We start from the raw sequence: 24,790 nt of genomic DNA, 5'->3' as shown, positions 1-24,790 counted from the left end.
ATTTATTAGCTTCAAAGGGAGTAGATGCAGATTTGTCTCATCATCATCATCATCATCATCATCATCATCATCATCTTCCTCCTCCTCCTCCTCCTCCTCATTTTTCCTCTTTTTTCTCATTACCATCTTTTTCTTCTTATACCTCTTTCTCTTCTTGTCCACCTCATCATTATCTTCCTTCTTCTCTCATTTCTTTTTCTTCTTCTTCTTTTCCCCTCATAATTCTTCTCTCCTCCTCCATACTCCATTCCTCACCTTCCTCTTCTCCCTCCTCCTCTTTTTTTCTCCATCTCAAATTTTTGTTTTCCTCTTCTCCTGCTTTACAGTTTGATGCTTCTACGATTCTACTGAAGCAGACGATATCATATGATTTATACATACAGTAAACAATGGCTAACTCAGTATCTTGAGTGTGTAGGCATTTTAATGTTGCAGAGATAAGTATATATAAGCATCACAATCTGAAATGGCTATGCTGTCTAGTGGTTATCTGATTGACAGGACGTCTTTAGGTTTTTATGTTGTACTATCTGTCTACCATTAGCCTATGCCTTATGTTGCATTGTATTTCCCAGATAAATGCAATGGATAAGTAGCAAAAATCATCAAACATCAGCATCCAGGTAAGTGTTAAAAATGGTTTAATCCTGCAATAATCCTTTATTTCTTTTTAAAAGGCTTTTTTTCAAGTTAATTTTCTTTTCTTCATGTTTTTTTTTATGTTCTAAATACTGTTTGACTTTAGTGAGGGGTAAAACAATAGGGGTAGTTGTTTTGAATGGGTAAAGACATCGGAAGGGGGGTTGACTATTACTTAGTGGATGAAATGCAAACTGAAATAGCTGTTTTGGGGGAGGACGGGGTGGGAGATGTCACAGCATATTTTGGGCACATTCTCTTCCCCCTCTACTTTTTTTCTGAGGGGAGGGGGCATTTCAGAGTGCATTCCCGTGCGCCCCCTAGCCATGCTACATTTAGGCCTGTACTTCTCTTCTTGTACATTTGTCAATTTCATTATCCCCAGGGTCCAGGGCCATATCCTTCACCATCGTTGTATCTTTGTCGTATCCCCCCCCCCCCCCTCTACTCAAGTGGTTCTTTCCTTGAAGTTCTCATGGAAGACCCTGTCTGTCTGATAATAGTTTGATGGATTGCCTATAAACAAAGCTTGGCTGGAGTAGATGATTAGAGAGAGGGATCGGCTCACATCAAGTAGCACTCCCACTAGAAATGTTTCTGTCATATTTGTAATCAAATTATCACCTTGTCTCAGCTAGGCAGCTTAATGTCAAATCATAAGTTTGAACCTTTCGGCATGCAGAATGCAGGTCTATGGGTATGCTTGTAGCAAGTGGGCTCAAACAAAATTAACTATCACACAGATTTATGATATTCAATGTTATAAAATTGGATACAGGACAATAATCAAATCAGATAGTCCTATTTGTTTCTTAGGCAGAAGGGTCCGTATTGTGTATTCTACTAAAATGTTAACAAGATGCTAGGTTTGGCCTTTTGTCGAAAGTCAAGTTTACCAAAGGAAGTTAATCTTCTGTCAAAGTTTTCCAAAATGTGATTTTAGTCCCTGAATTTGACAAATACAAACTAAAGCATTTAGAGATATATGCTGAATAATTTATGCAGGACATTGTTTCCTAAAAAATAAAATAAATAATTTCTCTGAAACCTTCAGATCACATCTACACAAAATATATGGCTTAACATCGGGCCAACTACTAGGTGTTCCCCTATTGGTCACAATACTACACACAGATCTTATCCTGGGATTATTATCTATATTAGAGAGAATGAAAATTCTTGTGACATGGATTCCAGGAAGCCTCGGATGTGTAAGAGGAATTGTCCTAATCCCAACCTAGGAGTTAAGCCTCAAATATGATGTAATCCTATGTCCAGGGGTCTATGGTTGGCGGTGAAGCTTAATAATCTCCTTAAAACTTCAAAGGTTAGTATGAAAAGCTTCAAAGCATTTACTTCTTAGTTCGATGTCCCATAAAAAAGGGGATATATCATGAAGGGAAAAGGCATCCATCTTATAGATATCGTGTATCGTGATATTCTGATATAAATCACAAAATGAGCATGGATAATGTTGATGCAAAAAAGAAATTCCAAGTCGTTTTGTCAGATATATTACCAACATCATGAAGAGCTGCAGTATACTTTAGTAGTTGATACTATGAGCGCAAACTAGGCAATCGTTCGGGCCAAATTCAATTCATCTGTACAACATGGAAAGTCTTGCAGACCTTATGTATTGTACACTAAGTGACCATGCTGTCACCACGCCCTTTTTAGTTTATATAATATTAGATTACCCTCTTTATGTCAGTATAAGCAGATAAACTACATTGTATAGTTCCTGGAATTCTTGGCTCACTCTCTCTTTCTATCTTTTCTTCACTGCTCAACCCACATCCTCTTTGGTCCTCTTCTACTCTCTCCCTCAATCGGAATCCTCGTCGTACAAAACTGATTTCTTGTAGCCTATCCAAGTAAATTGATTTGTAAACTTTTACCTGTGAAAACAACATTTCTGAGTGCATGATAAATGCTTAATTACAATTTAAATTCCGGTGCCTTAGGAGCTGATATGTAAGATTCATGACCTGGTCAAAGTGATACCATAGTGGACTGCAGCAAATATACAAGGCGATGAACTTATGTCACCTGTGCCATCCAGATAAACTCAAGAAAAAAAGTAAACGCGCCTTCTTTTTCTAATCCGAAATGCAAATTTATGACAAGGGGAGAGTTGAGGGGGCCCGGTAAGTGACTATAATGGATGAAAGCGTCATACTAAGAGGGCTTTTCCATCTACAATCATGTTCCGTCTTCAGGATTTCTCTTGTTCTTTTGGGAGAAGATGAAGTACACCTTTATTCCCCTGCAGGCTATCAATATGTAAATCAGGCTCAAGATGGAAAGACATTATGAGAGACATGTCCTGCTTTCTAAAACACAGTCCTCATACATATTATGCACATGTATGGCCTCAACATGAAATGGTTCAGTATGCATACTGCATGCCAAAACAGAATTTATTTTTTACAGCATGCTGATTAATAAATTCAATACTACCCTGTAAATCTACAAATAGAATAGTGGTATACTGTAGTATAAATGCAGAACAAAGAAAAGATTGATGGAAAACAGGGAGGTTGTGAAGCTGTAATCTAAAAATAGTTGCATTCAAATGCACAGGTTGTTCACCAGTTTTGGGAGAGGACTTTAAACTTGAAATTTAAATTAGAATAACAGCTTTTATGCAACATAGAATTTAACAAACACAATCACTATCAGAAATTGAAATATGGCAGTAACTAATGACTTTATGTTGCTTTGGGTTTGGAATATAATCATTATCAAGCTTCTATTTTTACATGTACAATTATGAGGAAAGATTGGACATTTCTAGACAATACTCCATTGAATTTCAATGCCCCATTTTAAATCTTGCTTTCTCTACGCATCAAAAAACTGTACATGAAATGTATATATAATCTCTGGTACATATCCTGAGAAAGAAAGGATTATATAATCTCTGGTACATATCCTGAGAAAGAAAGGATTCATTGACCTACATCCTGCACATGTTTGTAATAAGGCATTGATGACAGTAATCCCTGGTTATGGAGATGAGGGAGGGGGTAAAACTTGGGCAGTCGGTGTCTATTCAAAATCCTGGGATTAAGCACAGCCAATTACAAAAACTCATATATTACATACATTCTATATAGGACAAACCATGAAGTCTGACTGATATGGTTGGTATAATTTGTCTGGGTGGTATTTTATTTCTTTAAATCTAATTAATCCAATTCATAAAGTATTCTATATTGACATAGTGGAATATAAATTAAATGGTTCATTGCAATGAAATACTAGTCTGGATGTTACATAAAATGCAGTGGAAAAAGTACCAGCACATGTTTGATGACATAAACACAATGATAAGTGCATAATATATATAGAGTTTGAAAGACAATACATTTTTACTCCACAAATGTGTTGTAACATAATTATATATACTGGTGGGATACATATTAATGTGTATATGGTAAACGTTTATGAAGAGAAAATAAGAATAGCTCTGACCTTGTTTTGCTTTCATAAGAGTAAAATACAGAAAAGGTCAAAATGGCAGGAACAAAGTTTTTTCTGTACTGACTGCCTCAAATCTTCCAACAGGTTTCTTTGAGCTGTATTAGATTACTCTTGTGTCTCTACAATCCAGAAATGTGAAATTTAATTAATACTTTCTTTCAATTAAACAAGTGAAATGATGCACAGGGTGATATTAGGGGCTAACCACAGCACGAGCCAAATTTATATCCAGACTGAGTAAATGATTGGTAAGCATATCAGAGATGAATTTTGCCAAGGTCTTATATCTACATTGAAGGATAAGAGCATTCCAGCTCCATCATGCTACATCCATCCAATCACTGATGGGCATGGGAACAAACCCTGAGCCAAGGCTGATGGTGCCAACATCTATTAGTCCAATTAGCAGAGCCAAGCCTTACCCCATCACACCAACCCAGTTACTTCAGCCTCGCTCATAGGACGAGCCAACTGTTATGCAATATATCCACATGCTGAATCTCTTTTCATTTGCAAGTGTCCGATGTGAACGGTTTTCATTTCCTCTTTGGGATGTGATTCTGACTGCTCACTACAAAAGTCAGGTGATTTTGCGCTTGCCTAGAATCATGTACATGTATGTAAATGATGGTGGTTTAAGTGGCAAGAGAGTGATTCATAGTATAAACACACACCTACTATTGAGTACACACCCATACACACACCCTCACACACACACACACACACACACACACACACACACACACACAACATTGACATTCAGTCAGTGTGCAGGCAGGGAATGCTCCACTGCGCTTCACATCTAACTAAGATAATAGACTGGCGTTCAATGAAATCTTGAAATCATTGTTGCATCTTGCAGGGAGGGTGCTAGTCTACGGTTAGACACTATCAGATTCAGGGGGCATGCCCCCCCCCCCTCCTGCAAATCCAAATTTGGCATACTATATGTGCACATGAAGTAATTGTGCATCCTCCTCTTAGCAGCAATTCTTAAGGCAAAAGGCACCTTAACAATTAAACTTTGTCCCCCAAAAAAGTAAAAATAGAACTAAAAATATTATTTACTACATGTTTATTACCCTTTGTAGTGAAGGATTTCCTTTATAAAATGGAGCATTTACATCAGCTCCCAGAGGCAGGTCCCCCTTGATTTGGGAGTTTCTCATTCTCTCTTTCTTTCTTGATTCAGTAACCCCTCCCCATTCAACATGGTCTACCAATGCCTATGTATTTGCAATAACATTTCACTCCTATTGTAGTTCAGTCTATAGCAGCTCCAAGCAAGCAGTAATATCTGGATGTACATGTATCTACATGTATACTACATTTACAAATTTGAATTATTTTCCATTGGATTTAAATAATACATATACCTTCTGTTGAGTTGATATTCACTTTAATGCCTATCCTCACCAAGATATATCCCATCTATTACATGATATTTCTTGTCAATCTGATAACTCCAAAACCTTACATTACACATTAATTCCTCTGTACTACATGAAAAACCTTCCAAACTTACTTCATCTTCCTGAATATCATACACACTGCACACAGAAATGGGTACATGGGACTACACACACACATGTGGCATAAAACTTTGGTCCAGTTTTTTTTTTAGCTGTTTCTTATCATATTACAAATGTGTGAGCATTTGAAGAGCAGTCCTAGTCAGGGGATATTTCTACAATGATATTCTTTCTTACTGACAATAAAAGAGTGAGAAAGCTCATAAATCATTTTCTACCTTCAACTGAAGTCAAGCATCCCTTTAAGAAGCCACCCTACTGGATCTAACATCCCTTTAAGAAGCCTCCCTACTGGATCTAACTCTGATACTCAACCATCCCTTTAAGAAACCACCCTACTGGATCTACCTCTGATACTCAACTATCCCTTTAAGAAGCCACCCTACTGGATCTACCTCTAATACTCAACCATCCCTTTAAGAAGCCACCCTACTGGATCTACCTCTGATACTCAACCATCCCTTTAAGAAGCCACCCTACTGGATCTACCTCTGATACTCAACCATCCCTTTAAGAAGCCACCCTACTGGATCTACCTCTGATACTCACTGTCAGGATGTCTGCTGATTGGAAATGAAATGACCATGGCGAGAGACGAGACTTTAAATCGACTTGCTGTCAACCGTCAAGATTAGACACGCAGACCAATGAAATAGATGGATGGTTGGTAGGGGAGGGGTGTCTTGGGGTAATTTTTCTTGCTTAAGGCTCTGTTGAGGTCTCATCTACATCTATTTGGGATTTATTCTAAAAGCACAAGTGGATGGAAAGGAGAGTTTCAAGTGATTTTTTTTTTTCAGGGTGGGTTGGGATGTTTTTGGAGAACTCATAAATGGACTGGGGGAGGGAGGGATGGTCTTCAAGAGAACTTCTATATGTTCAGGGTGAGTTTGGACAATATTTATTCTTATTTCATGCTAGGTATCTAAAGCATAAATTGATGTGTGAGGGGTCTTCAAGAGAGCTTCTAATTTTGGCTGGATAAGAGTGATATTCATTTATTTTGAATTTAATGCGTTGAAAGAATAAATGGATGAGGAGGGTGTTTTCACATGAATTTTGATTTCAAGATGGGTTGTGGTGATCTTTGTCTCTATTTCATGCAGGAATGCATACATGAACGAATGGGGAGAGAAGAAGTCTACTATAGAATGGGTATTGGGTGATGTCAAATCTTTTGTTTATCTTCTGAAAGTTCTTCTTATGTTCTTTATTTTTAGATAACATAAATGAATGGAGAGGGGTAAAGAGGGGGTCTTCAAGTGTGGGTAGAGGTAAAAATATCATCTTTATTTCACATTTTGAATGTAGAAATAAATATGGGGGGGGGGGGGAGGTTCTTGATGAACTTCTACTTTACATTGGATTTGGGGTGGTATTAATTTCTTATAAATCAGATTCTTTGAAAGTAATAAAGGTTAATTCATTTTAAAAGATAATTACTTGCCCCAGGAGGGAAGGCCAATAAACAAATGATATTAATTTCCATAAAGCTAGCATCATGTGCTTTGAAGTATAATAGGTTTGAGAGATGTAAGTTTTACACTTGCTGGTATATTTATATACAGGTACATGTATGAGCTGATCCAGGGTTTAATTCCAAATCATATCTTTCAGAAACATTACCAACTCTAGTTGTTAACAAAAAATGTACTATAGCCAATGTAATTATTTGTCAACTAGTTTAGTAATGTTTTATCAATATAGTCCCAGGTGAGAACGAAGTTGGTCCTCAAACTCTATTAACCGGACCACACAAAGCAGCAAAAATTCATTTAAAACTGGTGCACAGCTACATGTATTCCTAGCCAGGTTCATCTTTGATTTCATGTAAAAATTCGTTAAAATTGCTTATCTCTTTATACAGCTAAATTTTCTTTCTAAGAATGTATTCATACTACTTTGAATGGGGTATGACATTCTAAAGTCATGTATATTATATAATATATAATCATATGATAAAATAATTTTAAAAATACATTTTCTGTTGAGAGCTCAAAGTCCATGATCTCATAAAGCTTTTAAGATTCAAAACTCTTTTGGCTCTAAACAGACAGACACAGAAAAATACATAACAAGCAAAAAATAGATGATAGATTACTGCTACATGATTCTTACTTTGACTGTTAAAGAGCAGGCATGGTATTCCTGAATTCAAAACCTTGTTTATTCTTAGAGAATTGTGTTCCATGACCTAGAGTCATAGACTCACAGTAGAATGGATTATCATTAGATCAATCTGCTGTCTCTTCATATAAACTGCCCTACTTTAAGTTGAACTTAAAATTGCAAGGTCTCATAATCTCTTTTGCTGCCTGCAACAGACCTAAGGGGAAAAGACCATTCAATGGCTATCCAGTAGGATTAGGTATAAAACCCTTTGAGAAAGGGTAATGATGTCTTTATAATGAAATCAGAATATGGGTAGTTCACTGAATGAGATAGTGATGTTTCTCCCTAAAACACATATTACTCTTCAGTTCAAAGAGATTTACTATGTAAGATGTATTTCTTTAAAATACCATGAAGTTCATCCAATTAATCTCTGCTCATTATGAAATAATTTGCACCAATTTCATGACTCAATTTTAGGTAACAGAAAAATGCAAACTCAAAAAAGGGAAAATTTTAGCTCTTGAGAATATATTTCTTAATACCTGAGAAAGAAATATATGATATCAGTAATTTGTTTTCATAGATGAAATACATTTATTCCTTCATGAACAAGCAGTGCATTCTGTGGGAGTGGGAGTGGGAGTATGTTTGGGACATGAAAAGTTTCACACATTTACTCATTAGCTGCCATAATGTGGGTGGTACCTTTGGGTATCCAACTCTACAATGTTTATTCAAAGGGCCTTTAATTTGGATTGGTCTACTTTCCAAAAGGGTTAAACTGATTAGCTACTACAAAAATAGACTTCATGACTGAATCTTTTATGGTAGCAACACCCTTATTCCAAGAAACTCTAATAGTACAATGAGTTTGTTTTCATCATTTTCCGATAAATAAACCTTGCTCTACTTTGAGATAATCTGTCATCAAAATTATCAATGTTAACACTCTTTTGAGGCATTCCTGGTAAAAAAAAAATCCTGAATCTTCTAAAAATTGAAATATAAAATATTTTTAATTCCTACTGAGATAAGAAATACTTTATGTACTTCTTAAATTCTAAAGGAAGTTTTATAAGATGTGGATCTCTAAGCACAGTCTTCCCCCTCCCCCCCCCCCTCAACCTTGAGTACAAAAAAAAGGATTCGGGGGGGGGGGGGAATGGCATCTAACAACATTCCCCCCTTTTGAGAAAGAAAATTGGGAAAAAATCAGGAAAAATCAGGGGAAAAGGGGAAAGAATCGGGGAGGGGGGATCAGTAAAAATTAAAAAAATCAGAGAAAAAATAAGGAAATCGGGAAACCGATTTAAATCAGGTAATTATCAGGCTTGGTCTGAAGCTACCAGGGCATTAATCATTATGTAAAAGGATACAAGTTAATGACCGTGTGTCTCATGGCAGATATGTTACCTGTAACCTTTGTCCAGGGAGCTCTCATTCCCCTGTTTTGTCCATATATAGTTATTTTTTATGTTTTACTGATTTTTAGTGTTTGCTATATGGTATTTGTCTTTGGGGATTATTATAATACTTTCTTATTTGGCTCTCATATTGTCATGCTATGACACTCTTGGCATTTTGACCTTACAATCCCATTTATAGCTGATCGAGCTGCCCATTTACCTAACTTGCAAGCTATCAGGTACCCATGAACACCTGTGTAGAGAGTTGCAAATGAAGACTGATGTCTTGCAAAGGGATTTGAACCCTGTAACGTGTGAACTATAGTCCAGTAACTTATACACCACACCACAACACATCTACACATAGTATAGATTAGCAGTATAAACAGGTGACTTATTCACTGAGCGTAATTGACTTTAACCAATCCATGACGGTATAGTACTTTTAAAAACATCAGCTGCACACATTACTTCTGTATGAGATAGTGGAATTTACATGTAAATATACCCAGATAAAACTCAAAATAAAGGTTAAGCTGATATGTGAGTAGATTACATGATACCATTAAACAGGCAAAAAAGTTAACTCCTGAGTTAACTGCCATGTGACAATGATATGATATCATGTATTCCCCTTGAATGCTCTTTAATCCTTATCCATTTCAGCTTCTCATTATAGTTTTGGGTGGATGATTTTAAATCTTTTCACGATATGCAATCATCATTGCTGATCATTACGCCATGAATCGAAATGGGTTAAAACTAATAAAATACTAATGTTTAAAGCATTTTGGAAAGGATTGAATCCATGATTCCGACAACTGTACAAACTGAAAAACCAGAAAATCATCCAGTGGAAATCTGTCCCAGGAGGCCACTCTAGTGCATCAAAATTCTAGGCCATATTGCAATGTTGATAGTCGATTGCTAAAACAATGGAGGAGAGAGTGAATGACGTCAAAAGCCCCATCATTCTTTTGATGGCATAACACATTCCACAAACAAAAAATGTATTAGTGAAAAGCTTTTGAGAGCGTAAAAAATCAAAGTTATTGACTGGCCAAGTAGAGTGGTTCATGGAGGGCTAAATTATGCTAATAGAATATGGATCGGGTGGATATGACATACCCGGTACTCATTTCAAGTTGGACAGAAAATAGTTGATTAAGTAATGCTAGCATCCACATGCATATAAAGTGCACCCTCAATTCAATTTCAATTTGCATTCTCAATATTCAGTTCATGTCCGTTTCATTCCAAGTTAACTGTCTATCCAGGGAGAATTCTTGATATTGATATTATGGGAGAAAATCATAAAGGTCAGAAAGTTATACATGCAAAGAATGTAAATGTTCAGAACTGGCCAACAGAAGAAGACTCTTTGCACCCTTCTCGAAAAGTAAGTCAAAATATGATACACATATGATTTAAGACCTTTTCTTTCCAACAATCATTACAAAAAATAAATATAAAAGTAGCTGAACTGATAAATGACAAAGCCAAATGTCTCGGTCACATAGTATTGAATTTCATGGCAGGCGTAATAAATTAAAAATGCACGTAAAGAACAAAGTATAATCCTTTTTATTTCCTTGCCATTCTAATCATAAACTTTATGAGCCACCAGTAACAAAATGAATTACTTATATTGGTTCATAAGGTTAGAACTTTTAATAACTGATATGTAATTAGAACCTTTTGCAACATGGCAGTTTCATAACCTTTTAAAATTACTACTTCTTTTTTTTTCTTCCTTTTTCTTATTCTCCTTCTCCTATTCCCTCTTTTCTTCATATTTTCTTCTTATTTTGTAATCTTTAAAGACTAGATACCCCATCAAAGAGTTAAACTAATGTTAAATTAAAATAAAATGTAGTGTCATTTATGACTTTGTTTGTATTACACTGCTTGTAACCTTATTGTCCACCAGCCTGGGTAGAAGACCTACGGCTATCTTGTCTTACTCTAGACTAGACCTACCCATTTTTTAAAACACCATTCATTTGCCAAAACCTACCAGCAGATTGCTAACCTCATTGATTACATAACCTCTTCTACTTTACAACCCTGGCCCATCATCAATCCACTCATGATACCAGGTCCGCAGAACATCCCACACAGTAAAAGCATTCCCTGGGCTCTAACAGCTAATCAATAAGCTTATTGGATCAATACCTACTCTGACTGTGTAGGATCCCACCAAGAATGAGTGGTAATCGAAGGGCAGAAAAGCGGAACCAAAACCCCGTTGAAAAATGAGCTTAGTCATAGCTGCTCTGCCATCCCTGACCGAGCTCATTTAGCTTCGGTATATTCTTGTCACTTTCATTAATAAATTATTCATAATCTACCATGTCATGCAACACATCTAGATTTGAAGTAAGGATAGGGTCAAAAATATTTTATTTGATGTGCACTGATTGTTTAGTATCCGTAAAACAGATTTTCACAAATCTTTAATAAGTAGACTAAAGCACAAGAAACATGAATTAAAGCAGAACACATTTCCATTTGAATTGTAAAGGAAGTGAAGAGAATTCATGTACATCCCTGTGTCTAAGGTCTAGACAATGAATGTTCACCGATGCCAGACTAGTTTAATATCTTGAAAACATGATTCCAATGTCTTGTAAGACCAGCCAAGCATGTATCTAGTTAGCTTACTCTAAAAATAACCAAGCTACATGTTAATGTACTTTTAGTCTTTTGTAACTAACAAGCCTTATTGACGCACATGAATTTCTGTGGTTTATCCCCCCCACCCCCTCAAAAAAAAAAATCCAAAAGCTATTATGAGGAATATGAGCAGGTGACGTTATTGTGCTTTTGTGAACAAAATTAACTTTTTCAAAAATACAATATCAAATATTCACAAAGTGCATATGTGCATATTTCGATATGAAATGTTGTCAAAATGTGTAATTAAGTAAAATATTCATATTGTACTTTCTCAAAGTATCATAGATGGGCAACGAATGCACCATAAGCATAAATGATATAATTTTCAGTGATACCTGTATATCATACCCTTTCAATTAACTGTTTTGCAAAGAACTTATAAGGTAAACTGAATGTTCTAACTTCTTACGGTTGTAAAATGCAGTTTCATATTTCTTTGTTGTTTTTAAGAGCATTTCACAATTGAAAATATACCAAGGACAGATGAATGATTATCATGAAAAGAAACTACATTGAATCAAAGCCATATTAATGAGTATAATGTCGGAGAGAATATCCAAAATGACACTAAAAACATAAATATCCTTGAAGTGACTCAGTAACATTGTCTCAGATTCTGAAACAAAATCCTGGATTTAGCTCATGCTGCAATCATACTGGGTAATTATAAACCTTTAGGTCAGTCAGGAATCCAATGAATTTTACAAGCCGATCGCCTGTCTGATTATTAAGGTAGTTATGATTCGAAATCGAAATTTCAAAATTCATAGCAAGAGATATGTAACACCTAACGGTGTTGGAAGAAACTATTGAATTATTTAGATATCACTTTATGCGATTATAAGATGTTTCATGAGTAGGATAGGTACAATTTAAATGATTAGGTCCAAATATCAATGACTTAAATGATTATTTTCACATTTCTTTATATTTAAAAAAAAAATGTTTAAGGGGTAGAAGACTAATAACTCGACAGTGACTGCATAGATTCTCCATGTATGCATTGTATTGTAAATGAATCAATAACAGTACCCTAGAACCTATAGCTATCTAGCCTAGAGATGGCGCTCTTACAGATCAGCCCAGTGTCACAAGGCTTTATCTCGTCTTGATTAGCAGTAAGTCAATTGTTGAGCCTTGTTTCACTCTGGAAGTACTTTATATATAGATTTATTACAGAAATAGTTTGATAAAAAATCATTTATAATGCATCATCTTTTTGAATACATTCAATTAAAACATACCATTAAAGGGATGATACTCGAGGCATTTGTGTAGATATACCCAAAGCCTTCATTTGGTGTTCTAAAAGTAGAAGTGATATATCAATTTTTAAAAAGATCAGTTCATAATGCAATGATTGGCAAATTTGATACAGATGGTGATTCTGCCTTTAGAGGGGAAAAAGTACAAATAAACAAAATAATATTAAAGAAATCTGTCACTTTAAAGATACTATGTCCCTTTTGCAGCCAACATCCAATTATGTAGAACTTTGCAGGAATTATGAATATGTTATGTATGTCCTATCTGTGAAATTTAAACTTGAGCAGTGTCCTAATATTCAAATTATGCAAGGAAATCTGTTTGCTTGCTAGACTTCACTGTCAAACACTATTAAGTGACTGACTGGCTTTTTTCATCTTTGGTAATAACATACATAAAATGAGCTGTAATGGGTACATGAGCATTTGTCTACATCAATAACCCACACCTTGTAATGGCCAAAATTAAACTGATTAAATCTTTACGCAGCATAAAACGTACAACCATTCGGTACAATGGTCTGAAAAATCAGACTATTACTTACTGGCTCTATAGCTCCTAAGTCGATTCAACAACTAACAGTCGTTTTTTCCCACTTAAAGGCATTTTCAAGCCCCCTCTTTTTTAGGGAAGTTCTAAATTAGGATTGTCTTTCAAATGCTGTTGGAATTTAACATTTTCATTTTTTTGGCCTACAAATGGGACATACATGTAGTACCTTTAATAGACGTTAGTAAGGGAATACAATCTACATTATATGAAAAGAACCTAGAACAGATACTTCACTTTGAACGACAACAAAAACAAATCAATTACATCCAACAACTTTCTCCCTCTTTCTTTTTTTTCAAATAAATTTGATATCAAGTGGTTTTGTTTTGCATTGTCACTTTAACTAATATCCTTGAGAAAGGACACAACATGCATTTTATATTTCATGTTGACTTATTAGTTATTAGATTAGATTTTTTATTTTAAAGCAAAAAGTATATGTAGTCAGCAAATATATAATAAAGAAATGAAAGATAAACAGGGGAAATCATAAAAAAATAAATAGAAAGAATGGGGAGAAAACAAGACAACAGCTATGACAGTACATGATAGCTACCAGTAATCTCAAATACCACTGACTGACAAAAATTGTATATACTGCCATCTCTTGTCATCAACTTGCCAATCAATAGCTCTTTGACATCTAGAGATTCATGTATCTGTATCTGTGGAGTCTCAGGATATCTGGGGCCAGTTTCTTGAAACCGTCATAAGTCTAAGTTCGTGGACATCCCATAGAAAGGTGTGTTAATTCTATTACACAACCTGGTTTATCAAAAATTTGAATAGTTATTTGATTTACAATGAATTACACAAGAAAAGTTTTGAAAATCTGTCGCAGAATCACTATCCCTTGGACTTTTTACTTGTTTTTTAATGATTTACATTTTTTTCTCCCTCCAACTGAGTAAAGTAAAATGAATAAAATGCTTTTGATCCAGGTGTAACACAAACTCTTTTATTGGTAAAAAAAATCTTATCATCAAAAACTTTGTTAAAAATCTATGTGACTAATGACATTTACATGTAAGTTCCTTTAAAAAATAGGTCATGAAAAATGGTTTTAAAATTGTTAACTTAAACTACTTTTATTACAGAAATAGATTTATTAAAATTCATGTATTCATTTTCCCTATTTTATAGGTACCTGAGTTTGTGAATCTAAATGATTTTTTTTATAACTTCTTTGTTCTTAATACTTTATCACATATGCTATAGATCTGAAATTATCATTTTAGCAGGGAATTGGCCCAATGTGTTTCCCTGAATTTTCTGCTTCTAATGGAGCCAACTTTCTGTGATGAGATCATTCCTCTTTAACTTTCATTTCACATTGGTATTGTTTCTGAGGTGTTTGATAGATTAGCCAGACTATATAGGAAGGTCATTCTTTGTTCATTGTCTGAACTTGAAGTGGTCAACAAAGAGACACACCTTTATGATGATGTATGGATTAAGCTGATAATTCGAAAGTCAGTGTCAAAGATCTATTCTCAGTAAAAACAGATAGTAGTTAAGGCAAGGTAGAATTTATAGGTAGAGGGTATTTTGTATCTTGGTGTTTGGCAAATACAACATTAATTTGTTTAGAAGGCTAAAGTACAGCAGAAAGACATCATCATTACTAAGGCTATGTTGACATCACTCTCTTTATCAATTTCTTTCTATCTCTGTTTTCTTTCTTTCCTTCTCTCTTTTCTCTCCTCTGTCTCTCTCAAGTCAAGCGTCTTTTCCTAATTTCTCTCTCTTCACTCTCTCTCTCTCTCTCTCTCTCTCTCTCTCTCTCTCTCTAAATTCTCTTGTTTGCTTTCTCTTTCTCTCTCTCTCTCTCTCTCTCTCTCTTTGATCTTTCCTCTACCTCCCTTTTCTTCTCCTTTCCCCACTATTATCACATTTGGCTCTCATCTTCCTCACTTCATTCTTTCTCCCTTTCCTCTCATCTCCTTCCCTTTCCTGTCCTCTCCTCTCTTCATCCCTCTTTATCTCCTTTTTATTTGTATTGCTCCTCTTCTTCTCTCCATAATTATTCTCTACTACTCCTCTCTTCTTTTTCTTCCTCCTGAACATGGAAAAACAATAGATCAGTATGATACAGATTGTTGCCGAGACAAGAATTGCTCAGTACACCACACCCTCTGATCTGAAGGTCATAAGGCTATACTTGTAAAGTAACAGGGAATAATTTTCCCGGTATCGCATCGCAATTCGCGATGTATTTTCAGCCATTTGCGACGCATCTTTTTTCATGAATCGCAATTGCTGCGATGCAAGCGAAACGTACATTCATATACACAGACCGCCAATCCACAAACTACATACACCCTCGACGCTCCGATATCCGATCCATATATCCCAGGCAGGTTTGGCTAGGCCAGGCTGGCCAGCACTGAGCGCTAAGCGTACTACAGTCACTTTCTAACCGTGAAGCTACACACACCTACATAGCGCACTATCGGCGATGAGTGTCTACGGTCACCTTTTAGCCGTGAGTGTTGTTGCGATGCAGACAACAATGCACGCACGTGGTGAACTAATTATATATCCAGGGCAGGCTGAATCGCGCTCATGTGCGAGCTAATACTACGTGTTGTTGTTTACCCTCGATACGATTCAAAGTTACTGGATTTATTTCGATTTAAGACTCGACTCGTCTCTGGATTTATTGTTGGACCGATATTTTTGTCATTTTCAAAACATGGTGTCAATTCGTGTAGTTACTGTGGAAGGTTGGATTAAGGATTTAGACCAGAAAAGGGAATGGATCGAGTATGAAGAAAGTGCTGGGAGATTACACCAGAATCAATGTACATAAAATGTAGTAAGTATGCATTCATGACCAGATGTTGTGACGTCATTGTTTTTGCACTGTAATTTATAACATGAAAAAAAAATTGCTATACAAGTTCATCCAACTGCTATGCAAAAATTATTTTGTGTAGCAGATTTGCTATGCAAATTTTTGGCTGGAAATTATTCCCTGAAGTACACCCCAAAATAATTGATGTGACAGAAAAGTTGGTAGAAACATGATTTTATTTAACAAATACAAGGAAATCCCTGACTTAAATATCTCCTAATGAGGTTAAAATTATTTCAGACCAATAACATACAATATCATCTACTGGAGGCCAGAAGAGGGCATTAACTCTGGATTTTTCATGGGTTAAGGCCCTTTTGGCTTTTAACATATCTTATATTCCTTTTCATACTTTCTGTCTTATATTTTGTTGCTCATGATGAAATCTCATGACTTAAGTTTCCCTTCATAGGGCTGAATACTTTGCAAATGAACTGCTTCACATTTCTGATTTAGCTTCTCATGTGTGACAGAGATTATAGGAAGTACTAGTTCTAAATTCCAGAGGAAACTTCCCCAATTACATCTACTTGAAAGTTAAACGACTAAAGAATTGACAAAAGGTCCTGATATACGGGAAAACAAGCCCAGGTATTGAAAAACTGCTTTCATTGACTTCTCTACTTCAAAAGGAAAAAAATTGTACACATTCAGATTTGTGTTTATCTTGCAATTTGGGCCATCATCATATAAAGCTAACACACTGAGCTGGTTTGGTTTTACTGTATTTGTTTTATTTTTGTTAAATAATTATTTCCTTTGGGGGGAAGTGGAGACAAAACAAAATAGATCAAGTAGCACATTGTACACATCACATGAGCCCCCCCCCCCCCATACCTGTCCATAATAGCAATGACTCGGGTGATGGGGGAGGGGGAGCTGTAGTTATTACTTAGTAAGCCTATCATTAGTCATGGTCATCCAATACTCCAGGACTGCCCCTTTAGTTGAGGTCATTGGGAGAGGCACTAAATAGCGACGTTATGATAGGATTAAATCTCTAATTAAACCAACCTTGTCTTAAGATTTAGATGGCTTCTCAGGTCGCGATATTAAATAGTTCCAGAGTGGAAGTGTTGACCCATATTCTAAACTTTCTTTTTTAAATTGAGTTTGAGCTCTTTGCTCATTATTGATATACAAAGATTGAATGTCTTGTTCTTGAACCCTTCTGTGCCATTATCAATTGTAATTCTGTTGTCAATCCAAAATTGGTATATTAACTTCCATGTTTATTATTTGGTCATTTGATGTCCCATAATGATATGTTACCCACTACCGTATTTGTATATTTTTGTGCAATTTTCCGTCCCGTCTCTTTCTTTTTTTGTATTACCTTGTAATACTTGCAGAAAACATATTTCCACTTTTTGTGGAAAAGACTAGAAAAATCCCTGATTTTCAATTTTCAAAAGAGCCCAGACTTGGCCTATAACACATTGTAAGGCATTCTAATTCTTAGGTCAGAATCCTTCCATTAAATCGCAGAGTAGGGGTTACGTATTACTGCTTTATAATGGTGTTGCTAATAAGTGAACTCATCATACCTCATCATAAATGTCGTCATTCTTCCGGAAGTCTCCCGCTTTTCTTGGAAGGATGTGAACATGTACATGCTGCAAAGACAAAGAAAATAACATTAAAGGGGTACATCTTTTATCAAGATACATAATGACATATATTTATTATACACATTAAACAGAATATAAAAAAATCATATTTGAGATTGTAACAGCTTGAATTTAACTGATGATTTGTTTCAAAGGAAACTGTAAATGGCAAATTATTTCAGTATCAAAAATAATCCTCTAAACATTAGTAAATAATTCATACAAAACTGTGCTGCCAATTTGCATCTCCTGTCATGATAGTGATCATCAAGTTAGATTTTTAGTCAAACAATGGTTACCTATAGAATACTCTCAATGTAAGGCTAAGCATTATAAATTCTTTTTTGCTGTATGTTTTTTAATTAGATCAGTACCGGTACCTAATTACATATAGCAAAAGACTTACAGTAATAAAAAGTAAACAATCTCGGCATACAAAACAGTGATGTATCATAAGCATTGAAGGTACTTTAGTTTGACAGCTATGAAGATACATGCTTTTTTAATGATTTGATCTTTAATACATTGACAGTATTCTGATAGTTTAAAGAGAAATTATAAAAGTTTCATTCTTCAATGAAAACAGAATACTAATGATTCTATTCATACTGCAGTATGAGCAACTTCAAAATCAATTGTAAAAGAAATTTCATATGAAAGTTACTATTATCCATGTATACACGATTTCACATATACATTTATCTTGATTTTCAACATATGTTTCAAAAGGGTTGATAATACCTTTAAAGACATTTAAAGTGACAAATGCCAGCCTTGAATCACTGTCTATCAGGGTTTAATGACACCATTGAGGTGAATTAGGTGTGGATGTGATTAATCATGGCTACTAATTATCTCAGTCAAACTCTGCTCTGCTCACAAACAATAATGATTGTGTTCACACTCCTGTGCAAACTGTATGAACATGTCTTTCATATCACAGTTACACTGTACAACTACCAGTATTGTTAGTGCAAAGTATGTTTGAATTGTTGTAATAAAAATTGTAATATATATATATCACAGAGGTTTACATTAATACACTTTATGACTAAAAGTACTATCATTCTATTATCAAAGCCCATGAAGCGTTTTGATAACCCTTAGACTCCCACTCCCTCCCCACTCATTGTCTAGCTTCCTCTGATTTTTAGTTGTTTAATGAGCTGCTGTATTTATCTAAATTCTTTCTCCTCAATAGGTGGATCATGAAAAATAACAAATTATATAGTTGGCTATTCATTTACCATTATTATTATTATTATTATTATATATATATATATATTTATTTATTTCATTTTATTTGTTATTATTATTATTATTATTATTATTATTTTTTTTTTTTTTTTTGGGGGGGGGGGAGGGTTCATATAGTAACATTAAAATTATCAGCAATCATGAACAGAAAAACAACCATCTAGAATATGTACATCTTTTATACAATATGAACCTATATCAAACAAATGTAATGCATATTTCCTTTTCATACAAAACTATGGGGGCTTTAAAAATGCATGATTTCTATGAAATCAAATTGCAACATGATTTACCCCTATGAAATCAAATTGCAACATGATTTACCCATCTGGCTTTTATTACTCACCACTCATAAAAAAAAAAACATGTAAGGGTTTTGGGGTGTTTTTTTTTTAAGTGTCGCTAGGGATAATCTCTAAGCCAGTTCATCATTGCAATTGCTCAGGGTTTTTATTTAGACCATTTTTGGCAAGTGTCCTGTATGGCTTCATGTCTATTTTTGTCTGAACAGTAAATGCCTGCGAGGCCACAAAAGAGACCACTTAATTTATCATACTTATATTGGGTAGAATGATTTCTGAAATTATCTCCATGACAACATTGTTCCTGCTTCCTTTAGCAAGGTAAATCAGTGGTAGCTTATAACTAGAACTAAAAAATAAAAAAGACTGACAAATCAACAAATGCTCTTTGCTATTAGTATTGGAGATATCCTTCATATCTAGTTTTTAACCAGTGATGTACCATTAGTCTTTATTGAAATTTCTGAGATTATTTTTCAAATTAATATAAATATGTATAGAATCATAGTCTGAAGTAATTCTGCACTTTGTGGGATAAGACTCTAAAACACTTACCCATACAGACTGTCCAGCATCAGGCCCATCCTATGAAGAAAACAAAATCAGATACAAATCAGAATCAATTAAAATGAAATCATATAGAGATTCATCATAACTTGTTAGGAAATTAGATTACAAGTATGATTTCCCTTAATTTGATGCTTGGATTGTGTACATGCATCTCAAATAAATAATAAATAGGTACTGGTACTGCATTAATGTCATCTTTTTTCTTATTTTTTTCTTTTGCCTATCTTATGTACGTATGTATTGCAGTTCGTAATCAAATTGACTTTTGCTACTCAATACGTTTTTTCTTTCAATTATGTAAATACACATTTATTAACTGCAAACTTACCAGGGCCATGCATTTATGTAAAGAGCATGGCCAGCTAAGTGTTAGCATCTTGGCTTTTGACATCAAACATTTAATGGATTCTAATTGTAGAAAGTAACCATGGCAACCAAATTGTATCGACCATTAACAAAAAGTTGCAAACTACAATTGCATTATTCAATTTTTGATGAGCAATAATTTGGTGACTGTAACCATTCAGGCTCTGCAGCATTCTGGTCAGTCTTAAACATGCACAAATATTATCCATTGAGTTTAACATACTGTAGCCAAACTGACAATTGCACATATCTTACAATGTATATCAAGTCAAGTGTCTAAAAATATGTATTGACATTTTTATTCATCCCCACTGAAATTTCTTGGGTCATGTGGGTATCATTTGTGTATGAGAGTGACCCCCTTGGCTTACAGTATCCCCTAAATTTGTTCAATTTTGTCAAGGATTTAAGCTCAATATACAAAGGTAGATTGTTTTTTGCAATATTTACAATTTAAAAAAGTTTCAAAGATAACAAATGCACAATAAGCCTATTCCTGTTGCTTTTGCCTGCATTTCATGACAAACCTATCTGCTGAAGCCATTCTAACTAAAAATTTCTTGATAAAATCACCACAGAAATAATTCATTGAGAATGGCTGGGAGCTATTGAAGATGTTGCCAATGAAAATCTTGTAGCATTCATTTGTAGACACCCTGTTCTTAACAGATTGCATATAAAATAACTCAATGCTCCACATAGTCGTGGTCATTGTAAACAACAAGAGCAAATGTGACCTTCCATCTTCATGTTGTTATCTAAACTCCACTAACTGATTCATGCATCTTATGAATATGCTAAAATTTTCTTTGAGAGACTAGCTGGATAAACTATACACATGTAAAATAAGCACAATGAATGAACTGACCTGCATTGCTATTGAGAGTGAGGATGCCTTATACTGGTCCTGAATGACCTTTGACAATGTCTGAGTGGTCTGGAAGAGATCAGCGACCTCATCACCCGTCATGTCAACGAACCTGTCCACTGGCCGCAGAGGTGACACAAGAACATCTGAAGCAAGGCCAGACAGTGGTCAAGGAAAAGATACTACTCGGTGGAATATGTAATTTGTCATACAGTCTAGTGGTTTGAGCACTTGACTGGAAATGCAAAGGTTGGGGGATCCTCAGCACAGCACCAAGTCCTTTGACAAGGTATTAATCTACATTTGCCGCTTCATACCTAAGTGAATAATGGGGACCTGGTATTGGTAAGGTGATGGAAGTGGTTGCCATATGCCCTTACAGTGACAATATGGTAGGAAAACTCCCCACAGAGTGGAGATGGTGCACATTGTGTGCATAGAGGACGCTGCACTGCGGCGACTACAGACTCTTTTTGCACCTGCACAAAGTTTCGGGTTTTTTTAAAGTTTTTTTTTTACCATTTGTCCTTTATTTTGGTATCAACATTTTTCATCTGTACACATATTGATAGCGCATCACACAATATGTCTCTATGTGCTTTACATAAACAAAGGAGAATAGCTAATGTATCTATATATACATGTACCTGGAACCATTTGTAAGGTCAAAATGCAGGGTAACTTCTTCAGGAAATTTTTAACAGAAAGTCCAATACGTGTACACATGATGATTATTCATTAATAATGATACAATTTTTATCTGTTTTAATTCATACACGTGTAATTTGCGTATGTACTTAATTTTAATGATGGCAGTGTAACACATTTGCAGATTTCTCTTTTGTAGGAAATTTATCCTATGACAACTACTTTCTTGTTAAATTTTTGTCAGAGCCAAATATCTTGCCTTCTCAATAATGAACACAAATATTTGAATTCTGCAATAAAATAATTTGGTTTTGTTATCATATAAATTAAATCATATTAATTAAAATCATAAATATTTGTAAATAAAAATGAAACAAATCAAATAACAAATAACTCATCTGTCATCTGCAAATGCATTACATTGCCCTTCACACCCCAGCTTAGTAATTTGTAGTTTACATGAATGTCTCTTCTTCTTCTCTCTTTCTTCCTTTCTCTTCTCTCTTCTTTCAAAGTCGCCGTTGCGTAATAGCTTTTTTATACTCTGATAATTTATTGTCTCAATCATCTCCATCCAGGCATTTCTATGCCGGAGCACTTCTCATGTTGATTGCAGTGTCCGGGTGTATGTGTAGGGCGTGTACGATTATATTGTGCATGTGTGTAAGAGGTGTGTATAGGGGTGTGTATATGGGTGTGTATAGGGGTGTGTCGTGTGTGTCTTTGTATGTGTGTTGATGCGTATTAGCGGGAGAGGTGTTCCGGCGTGGAGGTGCCTGGATGGACGAGATCAATAACGAAACAAAACAAGCTTTTTAAACTGCACTGCCTTTTACTCAGTTTTATCTTGTTCTTTTAATGTAACCTTTCTTAAAATTGTGATGATTGTTAAATGTTATGTTGAAATGTAATTATTTTGTCTGTATTTATATATTTATATTTGTATGTACATGTAAAGCACCTTTAAATGTCCGAAGGCAAATTTTATGTATTTTTTACATGACAATAAATTATCTTGAAACTTGAATCTTGAATCTTGAATGAATGAAAGTGAAGACCGGAGTACTGAAAAAATCTGTAAAGTGATAAAGATGATATTTCAAATTTAGCACTTTGTATATAAATTTATGACCTTTCATACCTTCTTTTCAAGAAACCAACTTCAACTCAAGATGAAATTGTATCAAAAGTTATTATAAAAGGATACGCCCTGGAACCACAGGCTTTCTATTGACAAAGGCAAATGTGAGTCGAGATCGAAAGAAGACAACCGAAGACTTAATTAAATGTTGACCAAACGTGTAAGAAGCCATGATGGAATGCGATAAAAGATATCAAGATGTTGGAGTGGTAGATTCAAGTGCTGATTTCTGCAGATTTGTGAGAAATGAAAACAGACACAAAAGAAATTTAAAACTCAATACATCAATTAGAAAAGGGGGGCTGAAATGGTTGCCAAAATAACCCAAAACTATATGTAACACTATTTAGATTAACAGAATTCTAGTCCCTGCTTATTTTTTCTGCTTCCTTCAAATTCACAGATTTTTAGTGTTTGTTCACTTTGTTGTGTGTGCATTAATGGGCCTTAAAACCCTAATGGCTAATCTCATGCTTCAAGTTCAAGTTAATTCATAATTTCATCAACATCAACATCAACAGTACCGGTATACTAAAGTTACAATACAGCCTTAGAGTCTACAGTTACACTGTTTAATACATTACAACTTATACAATGACAATTCCATATCCAGGATTCGATTGCCCGACATGCACAAAACACATGACATAGACTAGAATCTAAATCAATTCAGTACTTTTGTTTCCAATTCCACGGAACACCATGCATATGATGGACATTGGACATCTTGACTCTCGTTGAGAGATAAGCAGCCGGCGAGGTCAAGGATACAAATTACAAGTTCAATACAACACCCAACCTATCAAGATCCCCGCCCCGGCAGAAGCGGCTTGGTTTCGGGTAGAATCTCGCTCAACCGGCGGCACTCAGTCTGCCAGATCGCCAGAGGCAGAGGCAGAGGCTTTTTATGTTTGGCGTACAAAATTATAAATTAGCGCTTTATTTCATCTGCCTAAATTCCCAGGTAAAACAACAAATCTCACGATAATAATCACAATGAATTCATAGACAAAAATCTGGTGGTTATTATATTCAGAATTACCTTTTCCGTTCGCAGATCCTGTGATTCCCTTTCATTGTAGTGTCAGGGTGTAGAAAATCATAACATTTCATACCTTGGGCGCTGCCATGTTAGGCTCGTTCGCATAATGTATTAATTCGTTTATATTTTTAGGTTTACATAATTAATTTTAATTGTTTAGATTTCCATGATTTATCTAAAATCAGTAATTTATAAATGTATCTTTCATATTTTTTATATTTTAACGTCATAGAGGAACAAATTGGTATGAATAACAGCTGCTCCTTAAGATTACTGATTCAATTTTTATGTCGCGAGAACACAACAAAAATCGATCTTCTCTAAATACATACATGTATGACCTCCTTTCTTTCTTTATCTCTTTCTTTCTTTTTAGTTTCTTTTCCCTTTTTTCTTTCTTTCTTCTTCTAGTCCCTCCTTCTTCTTTTTTCTTTTCTTCTTCCTCTTCCTT

General features: G+C 35.0%; 1 protein-coding gene across 1 annotated transcript in view; it reads right to left on the bottom strand.

Annotated features, from left to right (window-relative positions):
* Positions 1–24,378, bottom strand: part of LOC100888568 (bis(5'-adenosyl)-triphosphatase) — a 30,824-nt gene extending 6,446 nt beyond the window's left edge. The window contains exons 1-5 of the mRNA XM_030972566.1: positions 24,340–24,378; positions 23,364–23,526; positions 21,509–21,654; positions 20,260–20,289; positions 18,083–18,151 (exon numbers count right to left, since the gene is read on the bottom strand). Coding sequence (XP_030828426.1) covers positions 18,083–18,151; positions 20,260–20,289; positions 21,509–21,654; positions 23,364–23,469 — 351 coding nt within the window. The 5' untranslated portion in view covers positions 23,470–23,526; positions 24,340–24,378. The remainder of the gene's footprint in view (positions 1–18,082; positions 18,152–20,259; positions 20,290–21,508; positions 21,655–23,363; positions 23,527–24,339) is intronic.
* Positions 24,379–24,790: the final 412 nt, after the last annotated feature.

The sequence above is a fragment of the Strongylocentrotus purpuratus genome, unplaced genomic scaffold (assembly GCF_000002235.5).
Source record: "Strongylocentrotus purpuratus isolate Spur 01 unplaced genomic scaffold, Spur_5.0 spur5_scaffold_6, whole genome shotgun sequence".
Classification (NCBI taxonomy): domain Eukaryota; kingdom Metazoa; phylum Echinodermata; class Echinoidea; order Camarodonta; family Strongylocentrotidae; genus Strongylocentrotus; species Strongylocentrotus purpuratus.
The sequence above is the reverse complement of the archived record's forward strand: the minus strand, read 5'-3'. Positions and strand labels throughout refer to the sequence as shown.